Here is an 11,327-nt window from a genome sequence, read left to right as displayed (position 1 = left end):
CAACAACTGACCATGGTTAATGTCGTCTGCCGTCAGGCTGTCGAGCTAGTGATTGTGGTTCTCAGGGTCAGCGCGAATGGGATTGGGGTGGCACGGTGGTGGAGCGGCCATCGGAGACGAGGGGGCGGTGAGAGAGAGAACCAAATGGGGTTTGGGCAATGACGTGTTCGAGATGTCCATCGTCTCCCGCGCTTCCTCAAGCGTGCAGGCAAGTCACACGTGACTCTCCAAACCTGGGTCCGAAAAATGGCCGTTTCCACTCAGCCTGGCCCGGGAGGAGTGAAGTCTAAAATAAACCTCGTAGTTGTAGAGCTCGACGCAAATGAACCCTCACCTCTAAATCCCTGAAGTTTATACCCTGTTCTTTTCAATCCCGGCCATTTTCAACCTTATATGCCTATCCAAACGGGGAACTAGATGGTGGCAGTGGAAATGGCTGGGATGGATGGGTTGTGTGCTGGAAATTGTACGAACCGACATAGTTAACGTATTTTGTGTGTGATGTGCTGAAGGCTACTTACGTTATGAGGCCTGATCTGAAGGCTAGCTTATGCATGCATGTGTACGCGGTATATACTGTATGTATTTTCACTGACTCACACTGCTAATCATGCTTTGGGTGCGCGTAGACAGGCGAAGCTCACGGCCAGGTTAGCTCCTCTTTGCAATTGCATCGATCGGTGTTCCTAATCTGGATGCATGGCACGGCACTTCAATTATGCAGGAGGACTCGGTGCTCTGCAGGGTGCTCGAGAAGCAGAAAGTGGACAACGAGCAAGACACCGTCCGCTCCTCCTCGCTGACCTTCGCCGGCTTCTCGCAGGCAACGCAGGAGCTGTCCGTGCCAGACACGTGCAGCGACCAGATGGGCTCAGGCGCCGGCTTCGCACCATGGCAGGAGGAGATGGTCTGTGGCTCGAGCCCATTGACAAACGCAGCGATCTGGCAGCAATACAACTCGGCAAAGAAAATTGTTATGGTCAAAGTCAGCAATCCTGGCCTTTAGTTGCCACATCATCAAATCCACTCATAAAACCGCCATAAGGTTTATTTAGATCGGGATTAAAGAGTATAGGGTACCAACTTCAGGGATTTAGAGGTGAGGGTTTATTTACGTCAAGCTCTACAACGACAGGGTTTATTTCAGACTTCACTCGCCCGGGAGTGCTTTAAACATCATGCGGGCAAAAAAGACTGATGCAGACCAGACAACCAAACATGATATTTTTGCACCGTGTGGTCCTGGTTGGGCTCATGCAGTCTACCAAACACATCCCTAGCTTACGCAGGACTGCATTATTTTATGTATTTGCAAGTATAAGGACCATATTGGAGTGATTCTCAATTGGGACCTTTCTGTTACGCACCAGCGAGTTCAAGGACGATACATGTAATTTTCTCTTCAAGTGGCCTCGGGGAAAGCAAAGCCTCACAGGGTTGAAGCATCCACTAGGGACGGAGACTGACTTGTCATTGTCTGTTTGATATCGGCAATTGATCTCGTTGATGGTATGCTGGGAGGCAGCAACACCATTCTGCAGAGGTCCTCACTGGCTAGTGCCGTGTAATCCAAAAATGCTTCGTAAGGTAGATGGGAGTGACTTGGGATGAGAACTGTTCTTGCTTCGACACAACAAAACCTCAAACAGACTACTATCACATAGGAGCTGACTTTAAATCACGACCAGACTGATTCGTAGCCACGGATGTCAATTAGGCATTACGGGTATAAACTAATCAATCTCACGCCAAACAAATATTTCACAGATCAGATGGGTATAATACTAACCAATCTCCAGCTTACCACCCATGTAGTATTCAGGAGTAAAAACAGAGTGGCTAAAAAAAAGAGTCAAACCTACATTTTGCAGTCAATACAAAACATTACCTCCGTTCATAAATGTAAGACATTTAGGCAGTATAAATTAGAATGCCAAAACTCTTATATTTAAAAACGAAGGGTGTAGTAGACAATTTAAGTAAAATCACTGACAGCCAATACACTAATAGTTTAACATAGCATTAGATATAAAGCCATTAAGACAATGGATAGAGCTGACAGCTTTAAATGGCTAACTGTATTTAATTTATATAATGTTCACGCCTAGTCATCATCCATACATCCCTCCCTCGAGATAAACTGCTTGTCTCGAACAAGAAGGGACCAAGCAACAGCGACTTCCACCTTATAGGAGGCAAGATCACATATGCCCCGACTTATTTTGCTTTCCTGGGCTGGGAAGAAGACATGGCAATGTTTAGTAACAAAACCATTTGAAGACAGGGCACGGATGATGACTTCGAGCTTTCCATCTAACTCTACGGAAACAACATGCCTTGACAGATCAAGACAGCCATCCCAATTGTTAGCTGTCACTTGACCTTGAAGCACAACCTCATCTTCATGTTTCAGCGCCGAAGATCTGTCGCCAACACAACTAACTTCACCTTGAAAGTAACCATCTGAAATGTTATCCATCACTTGATCTTGTAGCAGGACCTCATTCTGAGGTTTAACGGGCTTAGAATGTGCCTTGGCAATGACTAGACCACCATGTCTAAAAGGACATTTCTTCTTTCTCCAATTAATAACACGGACACCGACTATAGTTGCTTGCACTGTCTTCTCCAGTTTCGCACACCGTAACACAATTCTGCAGGAGTCATCCAACAGAATGGCCTCATTACAGCTGTACTTGGAGGTCTGATGCATGAGCACTCTATCTTTTGACTTCATCCTGCCCTTTACTTTGAGTTTAATGTCAAAGTCAACAGGATCTATAGCCGCAATTGCACGAGACGGGCCAGTCAATTGCAAAAAAGGATTCTGCATTTGTCAATTATAATCATAGTTAACAAAACAGAGATGCAAGAAAAAAGAGAAACTGCACGGAAGTTTTTCAGGAGAAAATTAAGTACAACCTTTTGAGTGAGTGCAACAGTTTTGCTAAGCTAGCAGTTTAGCTGCCAACTTAACTACATGCTTATTTCTAAATGCATCTGTTCATAACAAATCAACGGACCAGAAACATAAAACAGAAAAATACGATACAGACCTCTGGAGTGAGTATCTGGCAGTCATTCCTTTGACGCAAGAAGAGAATGTTGCGATTGTGATCCACGGTATCTCGGGCAGCAACCATGCCATACACACGCAGTGGCCACTTCAACTCAGGAGTGCCCTTTATTTCTGCGACTTTAATGGAGTATATTTGCAGAGTGCTGGTGGCGAATTCAGCATAAGAGGTGCGGTCCGTTGTACTGTGTGTGAAGTGCATAGGACTCAATGAAGCTGCAGTCATCGAAAATAAGATTCAGATAATTCATTCGGCCACCACAAGTGAAGTAAATCCCTTCCTCAACAGAATGAAGTAATTTGCTTCCTTGAGACATGCAACAGGAAGGAAGAAAAACAACTAAGGTACAATGAGCAGAGAACATGTTTACTCACTCGCATCTTTGCAGGGACTGCTAAACAACCTGGACAAATTCGATTCCAAGGCGCGACAGTAGATAGTAAAGAACATCCCAGTCTGCATCTTCTCCTCCATCCCCTCAGCTTCCTCAATCTCCAATTTTGCCACCTCATCCCTCTCCTCGGCTTCCTCTCCCATCTCCTTGGCTTGCTCAATCTCTAATTCTGTATCTCCTGAAGTGGAAATCCTCTCCGGCAACTCGTCGCTCCCCATGGCTCCATTCACAGCCTCCATGGAGATCCTGGGTGGTGCCTCGATGATCCTCACCTTTCCGCCGCCTCTCTTTCCCCTCGCCTCCCCTTCCATCTCCGCCTCTCCTTCCATCTCAGGACACGGCTCTCTGCTCCTCGTCTTTCCGCCGCCACCCGCCGCCGCTGTTCTCTTCTCTTTTCGATTTCGAGGAGGGGAATGTCTTGCTTAGGGTTTCGACGAAACGGAGAGACCGGTGGGTGTGGGGGGTGCACTATATTGCGTCTGTCTCAGCCCGGCCCAGTAGAGACCGACACATACACTTCCAGCCAGTCCACACTGCTGCCGCGTGCTTCAAGAGGGAGCGAGCAAACCAGCTCCTCTCTTTTTTCTCACTTTGGGATTGTTGTTTGCCTTGTGCTATTTGTATTTGCATTCGCTTGTTAGGCTCAGCCCGGCCCTTTAAATATAAGAAAAAAAATTGCAACTAGTTTGGTTGCCTACATTGCATCACGAGGTCGTTTAATGCATGACATTTGGTTGTGAGTTGTGGTGCTTGTTTTCCTAACAATGAGTATTGGGTGTGTATAAAGGAGAGACTATCAGATGAAAATATTACTATATTAAATTTATTTAAAATATTGTTTAACAAATTCTGATAATGTATGACCTAATTTGGAAATTTCAAATATATGCCCTGCCAGCCTCGCTTAGGTCCAAGAGGGCATATCGGTCCTGTGTGGGCCGAAGACATGCCGATCTGGGCCGAAGGGTAATCTTCGGTGGCTAGTGGGCTGAAGAGATTAACTTCGAATGCGCGTACACCGAAGAGTGATCTTCACCAACACATGACCGAAGAGTTCAGGATAAGGCTACCACGGCCATTTCTTTCTCCTAACTCGTCATTCTCCATCTCTCCCTTCTCTTCGCCATTTTCTCTCGATCAACCTCCATTTTGTCCCCTAACCATTGCCACCTACCAGATCCACTAGATGAGACCTATTCCCGACAGCCAAGTCCTCGATCTATCCATGGGTAGAGGGTGGAGGCATGGGGGAGGATGTCTGGTGGGGAGCATGGAAGGAGGTCAGTTGGGGGGAGTTTGGGTGGAGGAGGAAGAGGTCTGTAGGGGTAGCTCGGGTGGAGGAGGAGCTTGACTGAGAAAAGTTGGGGCCGACAATCCGCGGAGGATCACGAACCCGGCGGCGGTGGCTCTCTTCTTCTTCCTCTCGCTTCCCTCTTTCTGTATCCTAGTTCGTGCTTGTAATCAGGGCTAGCTACTGTAATTCGGGCTTGTAATCGAGAGAGACATCTAGTTTCCTAACATCTGGTATTCAGAGCCAGGCACCACCCTTCCTCAAATTCTTCCACATTTTTTTCACCACCACCATCCGAGGGAATCAGCCATGGATCCGTCCATCCAGGAGTATCTCCAGCGGCTTGACGCCAGCCTTGACGCCTACACCAACGCCATACAGTTCCTCGCCGAGAAACTCGGCGCCCATGTCCAAAATCCACCACCGCCCGCCACCTCGTCGGAGAGCACAACTGACGCGTCGTTGCACATCCCTAGTGTCTCTTACTCCACAGGCGAGGCCCAAGAGGTTGTCGAGGTCGTCCACGACGCGCTCCCCGCATGCAGCGCAATGGCGCATGTCGCCTGTTCAATGAAATGCTCGCACCAGCTCGCCGTCACCAACAACGTCGACAAGGTCACCACCGTCTACCATGAGTCTGTCATCGACCTCAGTGACAAGTTCGGCGCCCTCACATTCCTGTGATGGCCAGCATCAACCCGCTGTTCCACATCCAAGTTCTATCACCCAATTCCTTCGTCGATAGCACCCGCGGCGTCGCTATTGCAGGACCGGATGAGTACACACTCATGGCGGCCACTCCGGACGTCGCCCTCGAGCTTGCCGTCCTCTCAAGCGTCTCCTTCTCCACCAACAAGGCCCATGAGGTCCTTGTTGTTCCCCGCAGTGTGTCCCATATCTACATCGGCATGACGCCTTCTATCTGTTCGATGAAATGCTCCAACCAAGTTGGTGCCACTTCGTTCCCGTCTCCGGTCACGATGACATCGCTACTCCCAGTAGCCACACATGAGCTCGTTGTTGACCTCGTTTGTCCTGCTACCAAAGTTGTCAGTTCGATGCAGCCGTTCCGGAAGCATGACTTGGACGTCTCGCCGCACACAAGCCACCAGGGCCTGCTGCTACGGCCGATGCCGTGGCCATCATTGCAAGCAACTCGTATTGCATACGGAATGGAGACTCGACTAGCTACTGTAATTCGGGCTTGTAATCGACAGAGACATCTAGTTCCCTAACACGAAGGTAGTAGAAGATAGTACAAGCAACAGCCTCATGCCGCTTGAGGGATCTGAGAAAGAACTTAAGCAGAATCGAGCATTGGTATTCTTCTAGCAGATTTGCTGAATGAATCGTTTTAGTAAGAACATTGCTGCCAGAAACAAGCGTTGGCACATAGGAGTAGAAACGAAAAGCAGGCGGATACACAAATAATCAGATACCTAGTAACATCAGTTGATATAGAGATTTGCTGATATTACATTACATGATACGACGATACACAAATAGTTGCATATTTTTAGATCGACGCAGTACTGGAAAAACTGACTAAATGAGTTAGTCTGACGGCTATCATGTCTGCCTGGGCATCATCAAAGTTCCTCATTTGCCCCCCTCGTGATCCACAGCTTGTCCCAAACAAGACGGGACCAAGCAACAGTGATCTCCAGCTTAGAGTCGCCAAGTTGACACTCATTCTGAGTTATATTGCAATCTCTGGCCTGGATGGATACCTGAGCAGCCATAGCCCCAGATCGCGAGTTGGCCTCTATGAGAACTTCAAGCGTTCCACACAATTTTACAGAGACAACATGCCTTGACAGATCAAGGTAACCCTGTGAACAACTTGTCATTGCTCCATCTTGAAGCACAACTTGCCAAAACGAGGGGCCGGTCCTGTGTTCAGGATTAGGCAATTTGGCTCTTCTCCGAGGCAGAGAGGAGCAAACAACTCGGCCGCCATTTTTAAAAATACTTGGCGTCTCTTCAGGAACACAGACACGGATACCCACGGCAGTTGCCTGTACTGATTCATAAACTTCCTCTGAGCTTAACGCCATTGTGCAAAAGTCTCCTTCGAGAGGGATATATAGAGTACATATCCCACAATGACTACCGCTGTAATAATAGAAAAAACTCATCAATGGTTTATCTTCAGACTTGGTTGCGCCCTTCACTTTCAGCTCGATTTCCACATTAAGAGGTTCCCGACTCACAATTGCACGAGACGGGCCAGTCAGGCGCAAAAAAGGATCATGCATTCACCATTCATTAATCAGTGTTGCTAAGGTAGCACTTTAGTGGGCAATTGTTTGATACGTGTTCTTAACTACATGTGTATTTCAAAATGCATTTATTCATAACTAATCAGCGGACCAACAAACAAAAAATAGGAAGATACTATAAGGACCTCTTGAGTGAGTATTTGGCAGTTACTCCTTCGACGGGAGAAGAGAATGTTGCGATTGTGATCCACGCTATCTCTTGCAGCAACCACGCCGTACACTTCCAGTGGCCACTTCAAGCCAGAACCATCTTCTATTTCTGCGAGTTTGAGGGAGTAGATTTGCAAAATGCTATCAATGAGAGCAGCCAATGGGCGTTGTCCCGGTGTAATGTGTGTATAGTGCATAGGACTCAATGACGCTGCAGCAATAAAAAAAGAAGACTATTTAGAGAATTCAATCGGCTTCCCTTACTAAAGAATGAAGGAGCCTGCTTGCTTGATACATGCAGTAGGTAAGAAGAAACGCAACGAACAATGAGCACATAAGTAGCATGACTGGATGTTTACTCACTCGTCTCTGCGAAGGAACCGTGGAAAATCTAGACCAATTCGATACCCAGCCGCTGCGGTACCTAGCAAAGAACTCCTCATCAGTCTACTCCTTGTCCATGTTGGTATCCTCTCCCATCTCCTCGACTTCCTCTGTCTCCAATTTTGTCTCCATGGAAGAGGAACTCATCGGCGACACATCGTGCAGCAGCTCCTTGAACAGCTCGGAGAATGATGGGGATTTGTTGCTAAGATGTCCCATCTGATCCAACTGGGTGCAGAGCTGATCCAACCCACTGAAGATCGCATTCAATCCGTAGTTGTAGTAGGTCCTCGATGCTTGCATCTTCGTTGCTGATTCGCCACTGTCTTCGGTCCTAATGTGGATCCCCTTCACACCCATCTTTTCCGTGACTGGCTCTTTGCCCAGAACCTCCCTGTTCTGCAATTTGCCCATCATCTGGAGCAAACTCGTCAGGTCGGTGTACATGTTATCCATGTGGATTTGGATCTCACTAATGCTATAGTCGCTAATCCTCAGTTTCGGTTCGGGTTTCAGATTCACAGCGTTCTCAGAGAAAAGATGGAGTAAGGAGTAGATCTTAGCCTGAACTATCTTTGTGGCTGAATGAGTCTCCGATGTTGTCACCACATGCTTCCTCGCCCGGATCTTTACAGTATGCTCGAACGTCTGGCCATCAACACATCCCTCCCTCGAGAAATACTGCTTGTCTCTAATAAGCAAGGACCAAGCAACAGTAACCTCCACCGTATGGGAGCCAAGATTACATGTGCACCGACTTACTTTGCTTTCCTGGGCTGGAAAGAAGACACGACCACATGATTTGCGGGCATGTGATTTGTCGGCACTGATGATAACTTCCAGCCTTCCATTTAACTCTACAGAAACAACATGCCTTGACAGATCAATGTAACCATCTGAACTGTTAGCCATCACTTGATCTTGAAGTACAAGCTCTTCTTCAGGTTGCTCGGGTTTAATGGGCTTAGAAGTTCCCTTGGCAATGCAACTAACTCTACCATCATGTTTAAAAGGCCATTTCCTTTTCCTCCAATTAGTAACACGGACACTCACTATAGTTCCTTGGACTGTATTTTCCAATTTCGCACACCGTAACATAATTTTGCAGAAGTCATTCGACAGAGTGGTCTCATTAGCACTGTAGTTGAAGGTCTGATGGATCAGCATTCTATCTTCTGACCTGCTTCTGCCCTTCACTTTCATCTTGATTTCAAAGTCAACAGGATCTATAGAAACAACTGCGTGAGACGGGCCAGTCAACTGCAAACAAGGATCCTGCATTTCCCAACAACTACAATCAACAAAACAACAAAAGATGAAAGCAAAAGGAAGTAAAGAGAAACTGGGCAATTTTTTAGGATAAAATTAAATAAAACCTTTTGAGTCAGTATTTGGCAATCACGCCTTTCACGGAGGAAGAGAATGTTGCGACTGTGATCGATGGTATCTCGGACCGCAACCATGCCGTACACATGCAGTGGCCAATTAAACTCAAGAGCTTCTTTTATTTCTGCGACTTTGACAAAGAAAATCTGCAGGGTGCTGGCAATGACAGCATCATCAGAGGGGCTTCCCGGTGTAATGCGTGTGAAGTGCATAGGACTGAATGACGCTGCAGCCACCGAAAAAAGGAAGATTTAGATAATTCGTTCGGTCACTACAAAGTAAGGTAAATCCCTTCCTCAATAGAATGAATCAATCTGCTTGTTTGAGAGATGCAGCAGAAAGGAAGAAAAGGAACCTAATGTACAATGAGCAGATAAGTACGAGTAGCATGGATGCATGTTTACTCACTAGTATCTTTGCAGGGACTGCTGAAGAACCAGGACCAACACGCTTTCAAGCCGCCACAGTACATATCAAAGAACGGCCCAGTCTGCATCTTCTCCTCCATCCCCTCAGCTTCCTCAATATCCAACTTTGCCACCTCATCCCTCACCTCGCCTTCCTCTCCCATCTCCTTGGCTTCGTCAATCTCTCATTTTGTATCTTCTGAAGTGGAAATCCTCTCTGGCAACTCGTCGCTCTCCATGGTTCCCTTCACAGCCTCCATGGAGATTCTCGGTGGTGCCTCGTCCGTCTCTCTGGCCTCCTCTATTTCATCCAATTTTTTTTGGTCTCCAGCTTTATTCTTTTGAGGTTTTCCCGCGACTCCTTGAGCAGCTCGGAGATTGGTTTGGACTCCAAAACGGAACCAAGTAGTTACATCTTACCAAACATGGCGTGAAGTTGCTCCAACTCATGGAAGATCAAACTGAATTGGTTCACGAAGTAGATCCACATGGCCTGCGTGTACGTTACTGACTCGACCTTGTCTTGAGTCCTAAATCTGGACCCTCCTCGTCTCCAGCCATTCCATCACCTCAGCCCTAGTCTGGATCCCCTTCGTGTTCAACCATTCCGTCACCTCCTTGTACATCTTATCCATGTGGCCCCTGGCCTCCATAAACCGTTGCTCCGGCCCGTCTTCCAGACTCATGATGTGCCTTCCAAGAACATCAAGCAAGGGGTAGAGCTCAGCCGCAACCTTCTTCGTCGCCGACTTGATCTCCGATAATGACTTCACGTGCTTCCTCCTCGCAGCATGTTCGATGCCCTTCCTGGATTCGGCGCTCTTCCACTTCACCTTCCCTTCCATCTCAGGAACCCGATCTCTCATGATCCTCACCTTTCCGCCGCCTCTTTTCTTTTATTTTTGCTCCCTGCCCTGGGTTCCCGTGGCATGCTCGATGCCCTCTCCGACACTCTTTCCCCTCGCCTCCGCTTCCATCTCCGCCTCTCCTTCCATCTCAGGAGACGGCTCGTCTTTCCGCTGCCACCCGCCGCCGACCGCCGCCGCTGTTCTCTTTTCTTTTCGATTTCGAGGAAGGGAATTTCTTGCTTAGGGTTTCGAGTTTCGACGAAACGGAGAGACTGGTGGGTGTGGTGGGGTGCACTCTATCGCGTCTCAGTCTCAGCCCGGCCCAGTAGAACGACACACACTGTGTCGGCTGGCTCGGGATAGCGCAAACCAGCCACTCTTTTTTTCTCACCTTGGGCTTGTTTGTTTGCCTTGGGCTGTTTGTATTTGCATTCGTTGTTCGGCTCAGGGCTCAGTAAATATAAGCATTCATTGTCTCAAAAAATTCGTTGTCTCAAAAAATAGTAAATATAAGAAAAAAAATTATTTTGCATCTGGTTTGGTTGCCTACAGTGCATCACAAGGTCGTTTAATGCATGACATTTGGTTGTCAGTTGTCGTGCTTATTTTCCTGACAATGAGTATTGGGTGTATATAGAGGAGTGTAGAGACTATCAAATGAAAATATTATTGCCTCCTCCTTCCTCCACAAAAAGTTAGGGTTTCTGCCTCCCGCCGCCGCCGCCGCAGGTCCGCCTCCTCTCTGGTGGTCCTAGGGCCATGGGGGGCGGTGGATCTCGGCAAGGGCCGGTGGGAGGGCTCCGTTTTTAGTCGTTTCTTTCAGTTTTGCTAGGGTTTGTGTCCTGCTCAGGAAGACGAGACGGCGGCGGCTCCCTGAAGATGGAATAAAGGTCTCCCCGTCTAGCCCCCGTTTCGGCGGTGCGTCTAGCACCGTTGGTGGGCATGTGGAGGTGTGTCTCCGGCGTATCTATCTTTGGTGGATTTGCTCGGATCTCGTTGTTGTTCATCTACGTTCGCGTGTCTTTGGATTGGATCTTTCTGATATACATTATTCTTCATCTGCAGCGGCTGCTGTTCTGGTGCGCTGGTCCTACGGGGCCTTAGCATG

At 47.8% G+C, this 11,327-nt stretch overlaps 1 protein-coding gene and 1 pseudogene across 1 annotated transcript; both read right to left on the bottom strand.

The window, feature by feature from the left end:
• Positions 1–1,989: 1,989 nt before the first annotated feature.
• On the bottom strand, positions 1,990–3,933 carry LOC125539392 (uncharacterized). Its single transcript, XM_048702835.2, has 3 exons — positions 3,452–3,933; positions 3,057–3,292; positions 1,990–2,827 (listed from the first exon to the last, which is right to left on the bottom strand). Exons 1-3 carry the CDS (start codon positions 3,798–3,800, stop codon positions 2,105–2,107), a joined length of 1,308 nt encoding a protein of 435 aa, XP_048558792.1. The 5' UTR covers positions 3,801–3,933; the 3' UTR covers positions 1,990–2,104.
• Positions 3,934–6,292: 2,359 nt separating this feature from the next.
• LOC125533855 (uncharacterized) lies at positions 6,293–10,457 on the bottom strand (annotated as a pseudogene).
• Positions 10,458–11,327: the final 870 nt, after the last annotated feature.

Source organism: Triticum urartu, chromosome 2A (assembly GCF_056163025.1).
Source record: "Triticum urartu cultivar PI428250 chromosome 2A, HENAU_Tu73, whole genome shotgun sequence".
Classification (NCBI taxonomy): Eukaryota; Viridiplantae; Streptophyta; class Magnoliopsida; order Poales; family Poaceae; genus Triticum; species Triticum urartu.
This window is presented reverse-complemented; position numbering and strand designations above follow the sequence as displayed.

Coding starts and splice junctions, on each gene's coding strand:
- LOC125539392 (XM_048702835.2), bottom strand. CDS start 3,800: ATGGAAGGAGAGGCGGAGATGGAAGGGGAGGCGAGGGGAAAGAGAGGC. Junction 3,293..3,451: donor CAGTCCCTGCAAAGATGCGA/GTGAGTAAACAT, acceptor CGATGACTGCAG/CTTCATTGAGTCCTATGCAC. Junction 2,828..3,056: donor GCCAGATACTCACTCCAGAG/GTCTGTATCGTA, acceptor TGACAAATGCAG/AATCCTTTTTTGCAATTGAC.